Source organism: Pongo abelii, chromosome 18, assembly GCF_028885655.2.
Source record: "Pongo abelii isolate AG06213 chromosome 18, NHGRI_mPonAbe1-v2.0_pri, whole genome shotgun sequence".
Taxonomy (NCBI): domain Eukaryota; kingdom Metazoa; phylum Chordata; class Mammalia; order Primates; family Hominidae; genus Pongo; species Pongo abelii.
This window is the reverse complement of record NC_072003.2, coordinates 5,563,050-5,584,077: the sequence shown is the minus strand read 5'-3', so window position 1 is coordinate 5,584,077 and position 21,028 is coordinate 5,563,050. Positions and strand designations below refer to the sequence as shown.

The window sequence follows — 21,028 nt, the reverse complement described above, 5'->3', positions numbered from 1 at the left end:
TTTCTTATTCGTGGTTTTTTGTCTCATTGGTGTTTATCTGCAGAACTTTGTTTCCTTCTGCTCAATTCATAATCAGAGTGCTTTTCCTCTTGGCTGAATTCATAAGTGTTTATGCAAAAAGAGGTTGGGCGCAGAGCCAGGCGACTGACGACACCCGGCTCTTCTGGCACGTGGATATCAAATTGTTGTATGTCGTTCTGCCATTCGAGGTTCCTGCTGTGGGGCTGGGCCATCTGTCAGCTCTCCAGGGAGCTGGCAGGAAACCGCTGCAATCAGAGTGAACCCACGGCCCGGGTCAGCTCGCCTCAGCACAGCACTCCAGCTGGCCCTCAGTGCCTTTTGGGGACACATCTGCATTGCCAGGCAGGGCTGTGGGAGGGCCGCCTGCCTCCTGTCCATCACAGGGAAAATCTACCTTTGTCCCGTGTCCCTTCCAGGAAGGCTGTGTGGAGATTGCTGCATTAACCTTTAATATGGCTAAAATGTTTTCTTTCGATGACAGTAATGCTGCCAGAACCCATCAAGATACCCAGGAACTGATGTGCCTTGGCAGATGATGCTGGAAAGACAGGATTCCCGGCAGTCTTTGCATCCCTTGCTCACAGCCCACGAGTGTCTCCACCTTCCAGCAGGGCTTCTCTCACAGTCAGGGCAGAAAGAGAGAGAGTCCATCTGGAACAAGCTCGGATTTTAAATGAGTGTCCCCGATAATTCAACATGATCGATGGCTGAGGTATTTCACCAAGTTCAGGAGTCCCAGTTCTCAGAGAGAGGCAGCCAGCCATGACTGTAAGACCTGGGCAAACCATACAAACCAGATGGCAGGTCTCACCCCTCCCCAGAGAGCTCCAGAGAGTATCAAAGAGTGAAACAGCAGAGGGATGGTCTGGGTGGGGTCATCGTGGCTGGCAAGGGTCTGTGACAGCACCTTGTTAGGCTAACCCCAAGAGGAAATTTGGAGGGGGGGTGGGAGGGCAACTCTCAGTGCAAGCCAAGTCTCCTGGAAAATAACTTTCAAACTTTGGAGGATTGTGAGCAAGATGGGACCAGCAACTTCTACCTAAAAGAATGTTAATAGCAAGATAACTCACCCTAACACTGGTCCAAGCTAGGTCTTTATTATGCATCATAAAGGCTCTGAGAATAACAATCTAACCTCCCAAAGGGCTGGGGCTTTGCAGAATCTCAGGCAACTCGCTTCCTTCTGCTCAGTGACTCTCCTGGAGCACAGCAAAGCAAGGAAACACTTAGAGCCAAGCTTGAGATCTGAATTTCAAATACAGGGAGTCCATCTCTTTCTACCCAATTGTTCCCTAGAATCAGTAACTAACTCCTTCCCCTTAACTGCACATACTTCCTACCAAAGCACAAGCGCGATGGGCTGTCCATGAGCCTCCCCCAAACATGTGCACCTTGTGACATAAATTCTGTCACCCAAAGAGACCAGAAAAAATGCAAAACCAAAGTGTAGCTTTTCCTTGAATTATAGGTTCTAAAGAGTTTTGGACTCTCTACAAAACCCAAGAGTTAGGAATTGCCTGTAAGAAGCACCAGCCCTTGTTTAAAAGAGGCTATTGAAGAACAATAGCCATGCTGATGCCACACTACGCTAAGGGAGAATAATGAACCTAATAAAACTAGCGATTTTCCAATTGCTTTTGCTGTTGGAAACACTGATTATGCTAATTAAAGGGTAGAATAGTAAATACTCACTCTTTTGCATCCAATTAAGTGTTCAGATTATTTCTCAGAACTATCTGTGGAAAATAGCACTTCTGATAATCATGGGTTCCAAATAAACAGAGTCAAGTGTGGTGTGGTACCTGTGTGAGTGTGTGTGTGTACACACATGTGTCTTTCTGGAGCTCATTTTATGGATATCCCACATCACTCCCCAACTTCCTATGAGACCAAATAAGAAAAATCACAGTTTCCTAAGAATACAGCTTGGGATATCTTTGGAAAAGGTGTGTATTGAGAACACAGCCTACGGAAACTATTTCACATTGGCAATATCTGAGATTTAACATTGCAAACATCAGAAAAACAACTGGTTCTTCAGAGCCACATAAGTCCCTCATAATGGCAATATTAGCTTCTTCTAAATAATAAATTAGCCAGTCAAACTGTGTTCTACAGCATGTTAGAAGTTTCATCCTTCTAGTCAATGTCACATTTCAAGGCAAAGTCAATTTATATGTAAGTTAAACAAAGTGCTGTCACCAAAAATTGAGAATTATGTCTAATGCCAATCAGAAATGAAATAAATAAGTATTAGAGGATTTGCAAGTTAAAGCAACCATAGAAATGCTATTATCAGGAAGGAAAATGTATTACCTGCAGAGGTTACAGATAAGACGCTAGAACCCAGAAGAGAAAGGATCTCTGTAAATATTTCCATTAAGTTAATCAAGAGTGGCTGGGTACAGTGGCTCATGCCTGTAATCCCAGAATTTGGGAGGCCAAAGCGGGTGGATCACGAGGTCAGGAGTTCGAGACCAGCCTGGCCAACATGGTGAAACCCTGTCTCTATTAAAAATACAAAAAATTAGCCTGGCATGGTGGCGTGCACCTGTAATCCCAGCTACCTGGGAGGCTGAGGCAGGAGAATTGCTTTAATCCAGAAGGCAGAGGTTGCAGTGAGCTGAGATCGCACCATTGCACTCTAGCCTGGGTGACAGATCACGGCTCCATTTTGAAAAAAAAAAGAAATAAAGTTAATCAGGAGTGAGAATAGGATGAGTTTTTCACCCACAAAAGGAGATGAGATTCATGCAGTCTTTCAACATGCATTCCATCAATAGTGAACACCTGCTCTGAGCTAGACCTAAGTCCCAGGAAATGGGTTACCAACCAGACATACCCCCTGATTTGCAGGTCACATTTTAGAGCAGATAAATGGACAGTAAACAAGTAAGTAAATTAAGATCATCTTAAATTGGGGGATGTTCTTTAGAGAAGCACTTCCACAAAGCTGAATCGCATCATAGACTATGACTGCCAGGTGGTAGGGAAGGTAATATCCCACATGCCTGTGGATAGCAGAGTTTCTGAGGCCTTGCGAAGTATTTAGTACTAAGATCTCTGTCTTAGGTCAAGTTCCCTAAAAGCAGAGCCTGAGGCAGGGATTGAGTGCATGTAATTCATTCAGGAAGATCCCTCAGGAGATAGGAGTAAGGAAAACAGGATATGGCAGGGAAGGAGCTAAGTGAGATGTGGTCTCAGCTGGAGACGGGCTCCTGTCTGATCTCACAGGGAGCTCCAGAGGATGAACTGCACCACCATGTTATCCCAGCCTAAGGTCTTTTGTTCTCCTTTGTCAGCCAGTCCCTGGCCAAGGGCTGCAGACTCTCTCGGGGCCCCAGCAGACAGGAGGAGAAGGAGCATGGTCTGCAGTCTACTCTTTTGTGCACACCCACCCACCTCTTCCCCAGCTGACACTGCTGGAGGAGTAGAGGGAAGAGATGTCATCTCCTCCCATGGCAACATGTGGGATGGCAATGGCCCTTTTCCTGTTGGGTGTAATCTGCTGCCATCTCTTGCTGTTTGCAGCCTGACACAGAAGGGTGAAGGTCACCAGGTTCCACTGACAGGGGTCTTTGTCTCAAGCAGCAACCCTAGGACCACGGCTCCCTTTTAAGATTCAGCCACATTTCATGACTGTCTGCAACACACCCCATGCCTCTGATGGAAGGAACCCAATGCCCCATGCTACAGCCATTTCTGTCAGACTGGGGTCCCTGATCTCAATTTCCCTCTGCATTCCCCAACTCTGGGCTCTGCAGACACATTTCAGATCCATCCTTAGTACCTCCCAGGAGGCAGAAGCCAGAGGAAATAATCCTTGCCCCAGTGCACCTGAGCATGTCACCTCACTGCATGCTCTTTCTCCCTCTCCAGGAAAAATCAAGCTTGTTGAATACTTACCAATGTGCCCACATGCATTTAGTCCCCACAACCACTTCATGGGGCAGCATTATCATCCCCAAGTTACAGACGAGGAAATTGAGGAGAGCATTTATATAACATGCATCTAAGTGGTGGACAAAGGATCTAACCAGGCAGTGCGGCACCAGAGCACACTTTTTTGTTCTTTAGGGAGATGGGGTCTCTCTCTATCCCTCAAACTGGAGTGCAGTGGCCTGATCATAGCTCACTGCAGCCTTGAACTCCCAGGCTCCAGCAATCTTCACGCCTCAGCCTCCCGAGTAGCTGGGACTACAGGCATTCACCACCAACCCAGCTAATTTTTAAAAAACATTTTTCTAGACATAGGGTCCGATCCCAAGCTCCTGACTTCAAGCGATCCTCCTGTCTCAGCTTCCCAAAGTGCTGGGATTACAGTCGTGAGCCCCCGCGCCCAGCCCAGAGCACACTTTTTTTTTTTTTTTTTGAGACGGAGTCTCACTCTGTCGCCCAGGCTGAGGTGCAGTGGCAAGATCTTGGCCCAGAGCACACTTTTAACCACCATATCATTCTGCCTCTGGGTAAGTTAGTCAAGCTCTGTAGCTCATCAGATGTCTGTAGAGAGAAGGAGACATCAGTCTCCCCTTCTTCCAAACACCCCCATGAGCCCAAAGCTGAACCAGTTGCTGTAGCCATGGCATACAGCAGCCTCGGTCCTCTGGCCAGGCCAGAGCCACATCCCACCTCTGGATCCTCGGGTTGAGTCAATACATCTTGAACCAGCAGCGGACTGAAGCTCGAGGGGGAGTCAGAGTAATGTGATCCAGCCCACCAGGAAGTGGGTGCTGAGCAGGCAAGCATTCATCACCCACTGCACACACCAGGGAAGGCCTGTGGTGACTTAGTCCCACCTGCGGGCAAAGAAAAGAGTGCCTGCTCCGTGCCAAAATGTGATGCACAACACTTTATCTTAAAGCTAGCTGACTTTGTAATCCCAGCTACTTGGGAGGCTGAGGCAGGAGAATCACTTGAATCCAGGGGTCGGAGGTTGCAGTGAGCCAAGATCATGCCATTGCACTCCAGCCTGGATGACAAGAGAGAAATTCTGTCTCAACAAACAAACAAACAAACAAACCAAAAAAAAGCTAGCTGGCTTAATCCTCACAAAGATGCCATCTACTTTTTGGCATTCTACAGGTAGAAACACTGAGACACTGGGAGATTTTACAACTCACCACCAGCCGGGTGCGGTGTCTCACGCCTGTAATCCCAGCACTTTGAGAGGCTGAGGCAGGAGAATTACTTGAACCCAGGAGTTCAGGACCAGCCTGGGCAAATTAGCAAGACCTCATCTCTACAAATTTTTTTTTTTTTTAAACTTAGGGCTAGGCGCCGTGGCTTACACATGTAATCTCAGCACTTTGGGAGGCCAAGGCAGGTGGATCACTTCAGCTCAGGAGTTTGAAACCAGCCTGGCCAACACGACAAAACTCTATCTCCACTAAAAGTACAAAACTTAGCTGGGCACAGTGGCATGTGTCTATAATCCCAGCTACTTGGGAGGCTGAGGCATGAGAATTGCTTGAACCCAGGAGTCAGAGTTTGCAGTGAGCTGAGATCGTGCCACTGCACTCCAGCCTAGGTGACAGAGTGAGACCGTGTCTCAAAAAAAAAAAAGTTATGGTGGCACATGCCTGTGGCCCCAGCTACTCAAGGGGCTGAGGTGGGAGGATCGCTTAAGCCCAGGAGTTCAAGGGTGCAATGAGCTATGATTGTACCAATGCATCACTATATATACATATATATATGTGTATATATATATGTATGTATATATATGTGTGTATATATGTGTGTTTATATAAACATGTGTGTATATATATGTGTATACATATATGTGTATATATATGTGTATACATATATGTGTATATATATGTGTATACATATATGTGTATATATATGTGTATACATATATGTGTATATATATGTGTTTATATATATATAAAAAACACACATGCACAGATTCACCACCAACAACTCAGAAATTACTGTCTCCCTCTATTCTAAGGAATTATTTTTCATTTTGCCATATCTGAAGTTGGAATACACCTTACAATCACTGGAATGTCACGGTCTCGTTGGCAGCATTTTTCTGCTTAGTAGCCCATAAAATAATAGCACATCTTGTAACTAACAGTGTTGTAGATGCTATGAGATCCTGGGGAAGCCCAGAATCCTAGCTCCACCCTGTCTGACTCCAAAGACCACATATTTTTTATGCCTTTGGACTGGGGCACAGATGTAGACAACTCGAGCTTTGCTGATTGTGAGAAAGGTATGAGAAATAGCCCTGATGGAATTTTCTTCTTGTACTTGCAGGGGAACAAAGTGGCATCATTCCACTATTCCAGAGGAGGTGCTAAATACGAGGGTGAGGCTGTCAAGCGGTCCCTGGTGGAGTCCTACACTCACCCAAACAGCAATGAGAGAGAGCGGAGGGAGAACATCGATACTGTCGTGAACTGGTTCACTAAGGAAGACTTTGACTTTGTGACGCTGTACTACAGAGAGCCAGATAACGTGGGACATCGATTTGGGCCAGAGGCAGCGAACAGGAAGTTGATGATTCAGCAAATCGACAGGACCATCGGGTATCTGGTGGGAGCCACTGAGAAGCACAGCCTGTAGAGCACCTCAGTGTCATCATCACATGACACCATGGGATGACCACCGTGAAGAAGAGACCCAATGTCAACAAGATCCCCTTGTCCAATTACATCAAGTTCAGGGACTTGGTCAAGTTTGATATTGTGGGCTACGGTGGCTTTGGGATGCCCCTGCCCAAACTGGGACAAGAGGAAGACCTTTACCAGGCAATGAAGAATGTGTACGCTCACCTCCACGGCTACAAGAAGGAGGAGATTCCAGAACACTTCCATCTCTCTAAACATGACCAGGTTCTACTAATCATGATGTATGCCAACTCTGGTTACAGTATCAATGGGGTAAGTTCATTCTAAAATGAATAAAGTCACCTTGGATCTAGGAGACAACCATTAGGGAAGGGTGGTTCTGCAAAAATCAAACATAAGTACACAGCCGGGCACGGTGGCTCACGCCTATAATCCCAGGACTTTGGGAGGCTGAGGCAGGTGTATCACCTGAGGTCAGGAGTTTGAGACCAGCCTGGCCAACATGGTGAAACCCCATCTCTACTAAAAATACAAAAATTAGCCGAGCCTGGTGGCACGCATCTGTAGTTCCAGCTACTCTGGAGGCTGAGGCAGGAGAATCGCTTGAATCTGGGAGGCAGAGGTTGCAGTGAGCCAAGATCATGCTACTGCACTCCAGTCTGGGCAACAGAGTGAGACCCTGTCTCAAAAAAATATAATATAATATAATAAAACAAAACAAAACAAAATAAAATAAGTGCACACACTAAGAGTTGTAGCCCACAGGGTCCTAAATGTTCCCCACCCCGCAACCAACCAATGCTGCCCCAAATTACCGTTATACAAAAATAATGACCAATTCAACTTGACAAGGCTGATTTAAAAATAAAAATAAGGCTGGCCATGGTGGTTCATGCCTGCAATCTCTGTGCTTTGGGAGGCCAAGACAGGAGGATTGCTTAAGGCCAGGAGTTCAAGACAAGCCCGGGCAACATAGGGAGACCCCATCTCTACAAAAACAAACAAATAAATAAATAGCCAGACACGGCGATACATGCCTGTAGTCCCAGCTACACAGGAGACTGAGGTGGCAGGATTTCTTGAGCCCAGGAGGTCAAGGCTGCAGTAAGCTGTGATTGCACCACTGCACTCCAGCTTGAGCAACAGAGCAAGACCCCGTCTCTAAAAAATTAACAAATAATAAAAAATAAACACCACCTTCATTATTCAAAATTGTGCATAGCACTTCACTAAACATTGAATAGCAGTTCTTTCATTTTCGCCTTTCCAACAACCCTACAAAATAGATGCTATTAGTTCCACCATTTTAAAGAAGAAATCAAAACCTAGACAGAAGTGACTTGAGATTAAAAATGTAAGGTTGGGCTGGGTGCAGTGGCTCACACCTGTAATCCTAGCACTTTAGAAGGCTAAGGTAGGTAGATTGCTTCAGCCCAGGAGTTTGAGACCAGCCTAGGCAACACAGTGAAACACCATCTCTACAAAAAATGCAAAAAAAAATGTAGCTGGGCGTAGTGGCACGTGCCTGTGGTCCCAGCAACTCAGGAGGCTGAGGTGGGAGAATTGCTTGAGCCCCGGGGGTGTCGAGACTGCAGTGAGCCATGATCATGCCACTGTGAGACAGGAAGCAGGGCTTGACTCCACAGGCAGGGCTTGGACACCAGAACAAATTGAGGACTAGCTAAAACCGGGCTGGGGCAGAAGAAGCTTTCCATCAGAGATGCCCACCAGTGTGCCATGTGAGTCTACTATTGCCATGGCAACACCCGGGGGTTACTGCCCCTTTCCATGGCAATGACCCAATGACTCAAAAGTTACTACAAATTTTCTAGAAATTCCTGCATAAACTGCCTTTTAATCTGCATGCAATTAAAAGTGGGTATAAATGTGATTGCAAACTCTCTGCCGCTACTCTCTGCCTCCAGGGTAACCCTGACCAACAGGAGCAATCACAGGGCTGTAACACTGCCTCTTCAATAAAGCTGTTTTCTTCTATACCTCCAGCTTGCCCTTGAATTCTTTCCTGGGCAAAGGCAAGAACCCTCAAGTGCTATTGAGAGGTGACAGCGTGCTGGCAGCCCTCGAGCTCACTCTCGGCACCTCCTCTGCCTGGGCTCCCACTTTGGTGGGACTTGAGGAACCCTTCAGCCCGCCGCTGCACTGTGGGAGCCCCTTTCTGGGCTGGCGGAGGCTGGAGCTGGCTCCCTCAGCTTGCAGGGTGGTGTAGAGGGAGAGGTATGGGCGGGAACCGGGGCTGGGCGCAGCGCTTGCGGGCCAGTGCCAGTTCTGGGTGGGCACGGGCGGGGTGGGCCCCAATTTCTCACCTGGCCTTAGCTGCCTCCCCACAGGGCAGGGCTCCGGACCTGCAGCCCGCCATGCCTGAGCCTCCTCCCCACCCGCCATGGGCTCCTGCTCAGCCCGAGCCCCCCCGATGAGTGCCGCAGCCTGCTCCACGGCGCCCAGTCCCATCGACCACCCAAGGGCTGAGGAGTACCAGCGTGCTGGGTGGGACTGGCCGGCAGCTCCACCTGCCGCCCTGGTGCGGGATCCACTTGGTGAAGCCCACTGGGCTCCTGAGTCTTGTGGGGACTTGGAGAACCTTTATGTCTAGCTAAGGGATTGTAAATACACCATTGGGCACTCTGTATCTAGCTCAAGGTTTGTAAACACACCAGTCAGCACCCTGTGTCTAGCTCAGGGTTTGTGAATGCACCAATGGACACTCTGTATCTAGCTAATCTAGTAGGGACTTGGAGAAATTTTGTGTCTAGCTCAGGGATTATAAATGCACCAGTCAGCACCCTGTCAAAACGGAACAATCAGCTCTCTGTAAAACAGACCAATCGGCTCTCTGTAAAATGGACCAATCAGCAGGATGTGGGTGGTGCCAGATAAGAGAATAAAAGCAGGCTGCCCCAGCCAGCAGTGGCAACCCGTTGGGGTGCCTTTCAACAATGTGGAAGCTTTGTACTTTTGCTCTTTGCAATAAACCTTGCTGCTGATGACTCTTTGGGTCCACACTGCCTTTATGAGCTGTGACACTCACCACGAAGGTCTGCAGCTTCACTCCTGAAGCCAGCGAGACTATGAACTCACCGGGAGAAAGAAACAACTCCAGACGCACAGCCTTAAGAGCTGTAACACACACTTTGAAGGTCTGCAGCTTCACTCCTGAAGCCAGCGCGACCACAAACCCAACAGAAGGAAGAAACCGAACACACCCGAGCATCAGAAGGAAGAAACACCAGACACGCCGCATTTAAGAACTGTGACTCCGCGAGAGTCCGCGGCTTCATTCTTGAAGTCAGTGAGACTAAGAACCCACCAGCTGCGGACACACTATGCTCCACTGCGGGGCTCCCCTGCCCTGCATCAACTGCACTCTGGCCTGGGTGGCAAAGAGAGACAGACCCTATCTTTAAAAAAAGAAAGAAATATAAGGTTAAGTGCTGTCCCCAAGCCTGCGTGGCTGATCATTATACAGAGTACACAAAGATCACCAAAAAATTCACCACAAAGACCCCCCGCCACTGGTTCTCACTTGCCCATATCAAAAAATATGCAAGCCTGTTCATACAAAGACACACACAGATGTTCGTAGCAAAATTATTCATAATTGTCAAAAGGTGGCAACAACACAAATGCCTATCAACAACAGATAAATGGGCAAACAAGTACAGTCTACCCGTGGGATTGAATATTAATCAGCCAAAATATGGAATGAAAGGCTGATTCATGTTACAACCTGGATACACCTTGAAACCATTAGGCTAAGTGAAAGAAGCCAGACAAATATTAGATGATTATATATATATATATATATATATATGCCCAGAATATGAAAATCCAAAGAAACAGAAAGTAGATTAATGGTTGCCAGGAGCCGGGGTGGGGATAGTCAGGGGGAAATAAGGGGTGACTGCTAATGGATACAGGGTTTCTTCTGGGATAATTAAAATTTCCAAAATTGATGGTGGTGATGGCTGCACAACTCTGTGAATATATTAAAAACCACTGAATTATACACTTTATCTATTTATTTAGAGACAGGGTCTGGCTCTGTTGCCGAGGCTGGAGTGCAGTGGTGCAATCTCAACTCACTGCACCCTCCACCTCCCGGGCTCAAAGCATCCTCCCACTTCAGCCTCCTGAGTAGCTGGGACTACAGACACACACCACCATGGCCAGCTAACTTTTTTTGTATTTTTGGTCGAGACAGAGTTTTGCCATCTTGCTCGGGCTCATCTCAAACTCTTGGGTTCAAGCGATCCTCCCACCTCAGCCTCCCAAAGTGCTGGGATTACAAGTGTGAGCCACGATGCCCGGCCAAATTGTACACTTTAAATGGGTAAATTGCACGGTATGTGAATTACCTTTCAATAAAGCTGCTATTAAAAGCAGCTTTAAGGGCCAGGCATAAGGGCCATGCCTGTAACCCCAGCACTTTGAGAGGCCAAGGCAGGAGGATCACTTGAGCCCAGGAGTTCAAGACCAGCCTAGACAACATGGCAAAACCTGGTCTCTACAAAAAATTTAAAAATTAGGCTTGGCGTGGAGGCTCACACCTGTAATCCCAGCACTTTGGGAGGCCGAGGTGGGTGGATCACTTGAGGTCAGGAGTTCAAGACCAGCCTGGCCAACATGATGAAACCCTGTCGCTACTAAAAAAATTTTTTAAAAATTAGCCAGGCATGGTGGTGAGTGCCGAGGCAGAGGCAGGAGAATTGCTTGAACCCGAGAGGTGGAGGTTGCACTGAGCCGAGATTACATCACTGCACTCCAACCTGCTGGGCGAGAGAGCGAAACTCCATTTCAAAAACAAAAAAAAATTAAAAATTAAAAATTAGCCAGCGGTGGTGGCTCGTGTCTGTAGTCCCAGCTACTCAGGAGGCTAAAGTGGGAGGATTGCTTGAGCCCAGGAGGTTGAGGCTGCAGTGAGCCAAGATTGTATCACTGCACTCTGGCCTCAGCAACAGAACAAGACCCTGTTTCACAATTTTAAAAACAATTAAAAAACAAGCCTAAAGAAAACACAAAAACCAATGCTAACTGTGAGACATAAATGAGGTGGTCTATTTTTTGTTAACTACCAACTAAAAATTCATGGCAGAAACAAAGTTTAAATGATGCTATAGCCAGAGGCCGTGGCTCACGCCAGTAATCCCAACAGTTTGGGAGGCTGAGGCAGGTGGATCACCTGAGGTCAGGAGTTTGAGACCAGCCCGGTCAACACGGTGAAACCCCGTCTCTACTAAAAATACAAACATTAGCCGGGCATGGTAGCAGGCGCCTATAACCCCAGCTTCTCGGGAGGCTGAGGCAGGAGTATCGCTTGAACCCCGGCGGGGCGGAGGTTGCAGTCAGCCAAGATCGCACCATTGCACTCCAGCCTGGGCAACAGAGCGAAACTCCGTCTCAAAAAATAAATAAATAATTAAATAAATGATGCTATAAACCTCATGTGAGGGAAGACTGCACCAGGTACAGCTTGAAGAACCCTTGCTGTGAATAGGAGACAAATGCGATAATTATGTTGGCAACTTGCTTCATGTTAGCTTGTTGCAACTCCAGAGTGTAACAGGTATAAGAAAACTCATGGGGTTACTGTTTAATGTTGGTGGAAATATTCACATTAAAATACAACAGTTTATCATCTAAGGTATATTTTATCCTTCAAGTCGCCCAGAACACTGTGATTACTGCACACCAATCGCACGCCCATAGCTAAGGCCTTGCCAAGGAGAAATTCCACAGTCACTTGGCTATTTCTAAACCTGGTTTATGACGTTTTGTAACAGGATATCTTGACAGTAGCATGAGGACATTTAACGAGACAAGAACATTCCCCACTGGCCAACCAGATAGTTTCAGGGAACAGGATGCTGTGCTCAGTTTAATCTTCTGCTGAACCGACCATTAGACAGAAAATCCTTTGGGTCAATGCCTCTCACTGAATCCACTTCTGAGATTCCTGTCCACCTGCCTGCTTTGCAGTGCAGAGTAAAGTGGGCCTTCCTTGAGTCTCTTCAGGGACCAACGTGCTTGAGGCCATCATGAGGACATTCATTCTTTTCTTTTTTTTTTGAGAGAGTCTCGCTCTGTCGCCCAGGCTAGAATGCAGTGGTGTGATCTCAGCCCCCCACTGCAATCTCTGAACCTCCCAGGTTCAAGTGATTCTCCTGCCTCAGCCTCCTGAGTAGCTGGAATTACAGGCATGCATCACCAGGCCCAGCTAATTTTTCTACTTTTTGTAGAGACAGGGTTTCACCATGTTGGCCATGCTGGTGTCCAACTCCTGACTTCAAGTAATCCACCTGCCACGCCCTCCCAAAGTGCTGGTATTACAGGTGTGAGCCAACGTGCCTGGCCGAGGGCTTTCATTCCTGATGGACTGCTCCATAGCCTCAGAGACAGTCGGACTGGTTTCTTCAACCAGAGCGGAGCAGACAGGAAATTTCTGTATCCACCAGGCCAAATATTAGACCAACTATTCAATGTACAGAGAGCATCACATTTCTTATATGCTAGAATATCTGTTGGTCTAAAATATATAGTATTGTAGCCAGCCACAGTGGCTCACACCTATAATTCCAGAGCTTTGTGGGGCTGAGGCAGGAGGTTGACTTGAGGTCAAGATTTCGAGACCACCCTGGGCAACATAGCGAGACACCCCCAGCACCACCTGCTATCTCTACAAAAATTAAAATAATTAGCTGGTCATAGTAGTGTGGGCCTGTAGTCCCAACTACTTGGGAAGCTGATGTGGGTGGATTGCTTGAGCCCAGGAATTTGAGGCTCCAGTGGGCTATGACTGCATCACTGTACTCCAGCTAGACGTTGTCACAAAAAAAAAAAAAGTGTTGCAATTGACATTACTTTATCATTTGAAAAGAGGGACAGACAAGAAAGGTATTTGGCATTTACCAAGCAATTACCCAGAATCCTCATCCCATCCTACCCCCACTCTTCCCCTAAAAATGTATGCATGTGTATGTATACCATAAAAAATACATCTATTTGGCTCTGGAACCAGATTGCTTGGCTTCAGTGACCTGATCTAGAATTTGTTCCTGTTGACTCAGTGCAGACAAGCTCTGTAACTCAGTTTCCCCTGCTGTAAAATGGGGAATGGCGCCTTTACTGGGCTGCCATGAGGGTAAAGGAGGTAACGTATATTTATGAAGCATTCAGAACAATTCATGATACATAGAAAGCTCTATATATTTGAGCTTATTATTACTGTCAGTACGATTATCATCATCTTGCTGCTTCCAATGGCTATGCTTTCTACATTCTCTTTCTTAAAGACCTTTAAATCCTTGGTATTCTCTCCACCACCACAGAGAGCAGTGTCCTTGTAGTTTAAATTCTCAAAGACTTCATGGATCTAACAAGCATGACATTAACTAAGGGACAGTTTTCTTTCAGGGGATTGGAATCTAAAATGGCTTTTTTATCGTTATTATTTTTCAGAGAATTATAATGTGTTTCAACAAAGGCAGCCATGGCTTTGATAGTGTCCTCATGGATACGAAGGCCATATTCAGAGCTTTTGGGCTAGATTTCAAGAGGAATCGCCTGGCCGAGCCTTTTAACAGCACCCACATCTACCCATTCATGTGTAAGCTCCTGGGAGTCACCCCCAAACCCACAACGGCTCCCTGGCAGTCACCCAGGAAATGCTCGTGAACTCTTATGACCAGCAGCCAGGTGAGATACAAAAGCAGCTGCCAGAAAACTGTCAACATAGTCTGCTCTGTCCTGAGATAGAAAAGAATCAAAAAGGGGTGTCATGGTGGGGAGGAGGGAATTCAAGCAGAACAATCCTGTTTCCCAGCAGCTTTGGAGCCGCAGGAACAAGATGCCAACAGCTCCAAACAGATAGCACGGGAGGTAGGGAATCCCTCGACCTGCTGGTAACATTTTACATAGTGCCTTTTAGGCAGAGGGAAGGTGCTTTTTAGAGAAAGTCAGGCTGTAATCCTTCCAGTCCTCAGGAAATCACTGTGTACAGTCTGCTCCCAAGATGCCCCTTCCAGATACGGAAATCAGCCCTCCTTCAATAGCACAGAAAGCTCTTCATAGGGGAGGAGCAAAACCCTGCTGTTCACTCGATGCTGAAAAAAGGAGAGGGGAGAGTCTGAAACGAGACTGCAAATTCTCAAGTCTTCAAACCCCTTCAATCTGGGTGACACAAAGGAAGAATAAAATCATCTCAGAATTTGCTGTTGCCTTCTTTTGTGGGTTGTTTACGCACACTGGCTATCTTTCCTTTTGCCAGGAGAGACTTGGATACTGTCCAGTGATCTAACGATGGCTTAAAGCAATTACATGCAAGAAGAAGTAATGGGCTGGCCACAGTGGCTCATACTTGTAATCCCAGGACTTTGGGAGGACGAGGTAGGAGGATCACTTGGGGCCAGGAGCTTGAGACCAGCCTGGACAACATAGTGAGACCCTGTCTCTACAATAAATTAGCTGGGTGTGGTGTCACATGCCTGTAGTCCCAGCTACTGGGGAGGCTGTGGTGGGAGGATTGCTGGAACCCAGGAGTTTGAGGCTGCAGTGAGCTGTGATTGTGCTACGGCACTCCGATTCCTGCCTTAAAAAAAAAAAAGGAAAAGAGGGGAGGGCAGGGGTGATACACATCCTTTCTCTTCTTGTAAGCCACTGCCCATGATCTCCTTGTGAACATACAGGAAGCAGTCTGTTTTGTAGAAAACTAACTAAATGAATGACCAATTCACCAAATTATGGAGGATTTTTCTTCTTTTTAAGTTTTGAAGTTTTGCTACAACTATTTTGTAGCCCCTCCCCTGTCTCACATCCCACTGGGAGCCTGGGATAAGCTGCGTCTGACTGTCAGTTACTGATAAGCAGGACATCCCACAAACAGATTTTCAGCGAATTGGCTTTCAGCAAATTGATCATTTGACAAAGTGGTCATTAGGCAAATGGGTCATTTGGCGAAGAGGTCATTTAGTAAATCGGCTTTCAATGACTTGCCCTATGAGATTTCTCTAGAGTGAGCATTTTCTCGGGTTAAATGTACATTTCATTTCCATAATTAATACTCACTAGTGGCTAGATGGGAAACTTCCCAGGGAACCAGGAGCAGCCAGAACAGCCTCTTAATAATCAGGTAATTAAAAACCCTCTGGCTTCTTAACAGGAGCGTAGGTACAGAGGGCAGCTGCTCTGCAAGGTGCAGTGATCGGGCTCAGCATTGTCACAGGAGCTCTTGCAGTTCTGTTTGTTGCTAGTGTGACATACACAGCCATTCGTCGGAAAAAGGACTGAGTGGTCTTTGGGTCTCCTGTAGTTCATCATCATATGTTGTGATAACCCATGACACCTCCTTGCTACATGCCACGGGAGGTCCAGCACTCCAAGAACCCAGCAGCCAGGGCCGGCTTCATGGGCTTGCAACATGGACAGCCCCACAGGCACACAGAAGAGTCCCCACTGTGGTTTCATAATCTGCCATCACCATTTGAAATTCTTTATTTTTTAACAAGGGTGGCCAGGGATAGTGGCTCATGCCTGTAGTCCTAGCACTTTGGGAAGCCAAGGCAGGCAGATGGCTTGAGCCCAAGGAGTTTGAGACCAGCCTGGGCAATATAGCAAGACCCCATCTCTACAGAAAATACAAAAATTAGCCAAGCGTGTAGTCCCAGCTACTTGGAGGCTGAGATGGGAAAATTACCTGAGCCCAGGGAGGTCGAGGCTGCAGGAGCTGAGATTGTCCCACTGCACTCCAGCCTGGAAGACACAGTGGGATCTTGCCTAAAAAAATAACCACAAGACCAGGCGCAGTGGCTCATGCCTGTAATCCCAGCACTTTGGGAGGCTGAGGCGGGCGGATCGCTTGAAGTCGGGATTTTGAGACTAGCCCGGCCAACATGGTGAAACCCCACCTCTACTAAAAATACAAAAATTAGCTGGACAAGGTGGCGCAAGCCTGTAATCCCAGCTATTCAGGAGGCTGAGGCAGGAGAATTGCTTGAACCTGGGAGGAGGAGGTTGCAGAGAGCCGAGGTCACACCATTGCACTCCGGCCTGGGACACAAGAGTGAAAATCCGTTTCCAAAAAAAAAAAAAAAAAAAACCACAACAACAACGTGGCTGAAAACAACAGAAATGTATTGTCTCACAGGCCTAGATGCTAGAAGCCCAAAATCAAGGTGTCAGCCGGGCTTCGCTTCCTCTGAAACATGTAACACAGAATCCTTCCTGCCTCTTCTGCTTTCTGGTGGCTGCCGGCCATGCTTGGTGTTCCTTTTAGATGCATCGTTCCAATCTCTCCTCCCTCGTCACATGGCTGCCTCCTCCCTGTGTCTCTGTCTTCACCTCACATTCTCCTCTTTTATTTTTTTGAGACGGAGTTTCCCTCTGTCACCCAGGCTGAAATGCAGTGGCACAATCTTGGCTCACTGCAACCTCCGCCTCCTAGGTTCCGGTGATTCTCCCACCTCAGCCTCCTGAGTAGCTGGGGTTACAGGCACCAGCCACCACGCAGTGCTAATTTTGTATTTTTAGTAGAGATGGAGTTTCACCATGTTGGCCAGGCTGGTCTCGAACTCCTGACCTCAAGTGATCCGCCCACCTCACCCTCCCAAAGTGTGCTGAGATTACAGGCATGAGCCACCATGCCCGGTCCTCATTCTCTTCTTTTATAAGGACACAAGTCATTGCATCTGCCCCCTCACCAGCAGCCCCCAATCCAGTATGACTCATCGTTACTTGATTACATCTACAAATACCCTATTTCCTGATAAGGTCACATTCCTGGGTATGGAGGATTAAGATTTCCAATTTTTTCCCTGACTCAATTTTTTTTGAGTCAGGGCCTCACCCTGTCACCCAGGCTGGAGTACAGTTCTGTGATTATAGCTCACTGCAGCCTCAAACTCCTGGGCTCAAGGGATCCCCTGACCTCAGCCTTCCAAGTGGCTGAGACTACATGTGCACACCACCATGCACAACTAATTATTATTATTATTATTTTTTGTACAGGTTAGGTCTCACTCTGTTGACCAGGCTGGTCTCCTGACATCAAGCAATCCTCTTGCCTTGGCCTCCCAAAGCACTGGGATTACAGGCATTATCCCGTGCCTGGACCACTTTCTGCATCTCAATCATTGTATCATTAGCCTGAGCTGCCCATATTCCTCATTCTGCCCATCCCTGACCAAGCTCCTCATTTAACATAACTTCCATCTCGATATCATGGGGCCTGCTGGGCACTGCAAACAGCCTAAGGAAAGTGGAAACTTTACTTAACCTTAAATCCTATTACAAAGTCCACACTGAACGTAATTTATATTTGAACTATAAAATTTTCTGTAAGTTGAAACATGACCTATAAAGGTCTCTACACCCTGAAGCAACGTTTTAGAAAGAAATCAATTGGTCCTTTTCTGCACAAACCATTAACCATAGGAGAGATAAAGGAAAAACTTCAATGTACTGATTGAACTTCCATGCCCATAGCTTAACTTCTAAAAGGCAACCATTCCATACTGTTAAACTGCCTTAGGTTGTTATTGCTGTTATTAAAGAGACACTCAAAGCCAGAAGTTGAATCTTGACTGTAGTTCTTGCACGTACACACACACTCTTGCAACTGAAACCACTCAGATTGTCCTAATGCTGCTCCCCATAGCAACACCACCTGGAATTTTACATTTGGTTGTAAGCATCAGTCCTAATCTTCACTTGCGTCCGAACACACCGCACCTGTGAGAGCCACGTGACATTAAAAAAAATCCCTTCAGTGAGTCCGGGGATGGTGGCTCACACCTGTAATCCCAGCGCTTTGGGAGGCCAAGGCAGGTGGATCATGAGGTCAAGGGACTGAGACAATCCTGGCCAACATGGTGAAACCCTGTCTCTAGTAAAAATACCAAAATTAGCTGGGCATGGTGACGCATGACTGTAGTCCCAGCTACTCAGGAGGCTGAGGCAGGAGAATAGCTTGAGCCCGGGAGGCAGAGGTTGCAGTGAGCCGAGATCGTGTCACTGCACTCCAGCCTGGCAACAGAGGGAGACTGTCTGAAACAAAAAAAAAATTCCTTCAGTGCCTTGATCCTTCCAGATTCAGATCCAAGATAGATGACATTTGTCCCTCATCAGAGCCCACACACCAAGATAAAGATTTCTTCTGGCCAGGCGCGGTGGCTCACACCTGTAATCCCAGCACTTTGGGAGGCAAAGGTGGGTAGATCACCTGAGGTCAGGAATTTGAGACCAGCCTGGCCAACGTGTTCAAACCCTGTCTCTGCTAAAGACACAAAAATGGCCCGGCATGGTGGCTCATGCCTGTAATCCCAGCTACTCGGGAGGCTGAGGCAGGAGAATCGCTTGAACCTGGGAGATGGAGGTTGCAGTGAGCCAAGATCGCGCCGTTGCTCTCCAGCATGGGCAACAAGAGAGCAAAACTCCGTCTCAAAAAAAAAAAAAAAAAAAAGAAAAAAAGATTTCTTCTGTGTGCATGGCTCAACTCTGTGGTCCGCTAGGGTCCTTCCTCAATCTGCTTCCAATCTATGGACTCAGGAAAGACTGAACCAACCTAGATTTATTAATATTTTAGTATAACATAATACAGTGTTACTTATTATAGCATTGACCGTATATGCCCTTTTGCTGCTTGGAGGAAAGGCAATAAATAGCTATTATGTGAGTTAATAAAATAAGCCCAGGATTTATAACTAACCTGTTCCCATTGGTTTTCCTTGTCTCCTGCAGGCAGAGAGGTGATCAAAACAGCAAAAGCAAAGCAGTGTCCCTGGCCCAGTTCTGAAGCCAACCTTCCTTAATCACCCAGACCCATCCCTGGTTAGGACTTGCTGTGGATTCTCAGGCGACTCCATCTCAGGATACAGGGACTGAGAGGGTGTATGCAACATCTCAGACCCAGAAACCATTGATTCTGTCTAAAAACACAGCAAGAACCACATCCCACCCTCTCGATTTAAATGAAAGTGTTTGGGGAAATAAAAGATGAACCCCTTTTTTTTTCTCAGATCTTGCGCTCATTTGGTTCGGTGGGGAACAACAGCTATGAGAGAACAAGTGTATTCAATTAGAATTAATGCCCCTCTCATTCTCACAGCTGAGCAGGGCTCAAGTGCCTCTCATCTGAAAGGGATAATAAGATTTAATCTGTCTCCTCATCTACCTTCTGCAAGTATACTTAACAAATTAGCTCTCGGGACTCTTCCAAATGGAGTTTTCTGAGGCATTTGCTAAGGTAAACGTTTTAGACTTTGAACACAGTTCAGATTTCAGGGGCAGTACTGAAATCTGAACTGTGTTGCTAACTGCCCTGCCTTGCAACTCAAGACACAATAACTTTGAACTAAAATAATTATATTTTTGTTTTCCACTCTGTCCCCACGTCTGTATCACCACCACCCCCAATCCCACCCTACAGGAGCTAACTCCTTCCTGTCCCTGCAAGATCAAAACTCCTCCTGGAAGCCCCGCTAGCTGTCTGCTCGCCTTCGTGGCAGATACCGCTATTGTACTTTTATACCCATTTGTGTGATAAGTACTTCAATGTCCACTTCTTCCACGAGCCCCTGAGCCCCTGGAGGGCCTGGACCACACCTAGTTTTTCTCACCGTTACATCTCCCTTGTCAGGCACATGCTAGGCGCTTAATAAGTATTTGGTGAACGAATGGCTTGTTTGGTGACAGTCCAAAGGCTGGGAGACAGAGGGAAAGCTCCCTCCTGTTGGGCCCCAGACGGGTGGCGCTGATGGAGAGGAGGCTAGGTTAAGGCCTCCAGGACCGAAGCGCGCACCCGTAAGGCCCCTGCCAAAAACACCTTCCTGAAGGCGGAGGAACTGCGAGAGTGCCTAAGTTGGCCCAAGGCCTGACCCGACAATCCCAGGGACCCTAGCCCTAACCGGACCTGCCTCCCGGGCCCCAAACCCGGACTCGGCCCCGCCCGAAGCTCCGGATCCTGGGGCCCGCCCCTGGCCCCGCGTCGGCAGACCGTGGCGTCGCTCCTGGGCCCGCCACAAACCCTCCGCAGGTAACGCGTCCCGAACTTGAGCCACACTCCGATCCCCTCCTCAAACCCCTTCCCGTTTCCCACATCCTGGACCCCTCGCTCCATCTCGGCCCCGCCCCAAACCCAGCTCCGTCTCGGCCCCTGAGCTCAGCCCCGACCGGCCTCCGAGTCCCTGGGTCCCTCCCGACACCGGCCCCTCCCTAAGCTCCGCCTCCCAGGGCCCGCCTCCTGAGCGCAGCCCGCAGCCCCGACTCGGCCACGCCTCCCAGACGCTGGGACCCTCCCCACGACGGCGTGTACTAAGCTCCGCCTCCCAGAGTCCGAGCAGCGCCTGGCCATGTCTACGACATAGTCAACGCCCCGCCCCGGCCCCGCCTTCTGAGCCCTTCTCTGGGTCTGGCCTTAGCCCCGC

General features: G+C 47.7%; 1 protein-coding gene and 1 pseudogene across 2 annotated transcripts; both read left to right on the top strand.

Annotated features, from left to right (window-relative positions):
• Positions 1-21,028, top strand: part of LOC100432013 (olfactory receptor 7E24-like) — a 322,665-nt pseudogene that overhangs the window by 242,508 nt on the left and 59,129 nt on the right.
• On the top strand, positions 6,627-19,619 carry LOC129053933 (ectonucleotide pyrophosphatase/phosphodiesterase family member 7-like). 2 transcript variants are annotated; one of them, XM_054545978.1, is made up of 3 exons: positions 6,627-6,908; positions 14,070-14,306; positions 19,344-19,619. In XM_054545978.1, the coding sequence occupies exons 1-2, from the start codon at positions 6,627-6,629 to the stop codon at positions 14,283-14,285; spliced, it is 498 nt and encodes a 165-aa protein (XP_054401953.1). In that variant the 3' UTR covers positions 14,286-14,306; positions 19,344-19,619. The 2 variants fall into 2 exon arrangements, with proteins under 2 accessions (XP_054401953.1, XP_054401954.1); XM_054545979.2 differs by lacking the exon at positions 19,344-19,619 and adding an exon at positions 14,437-14,874.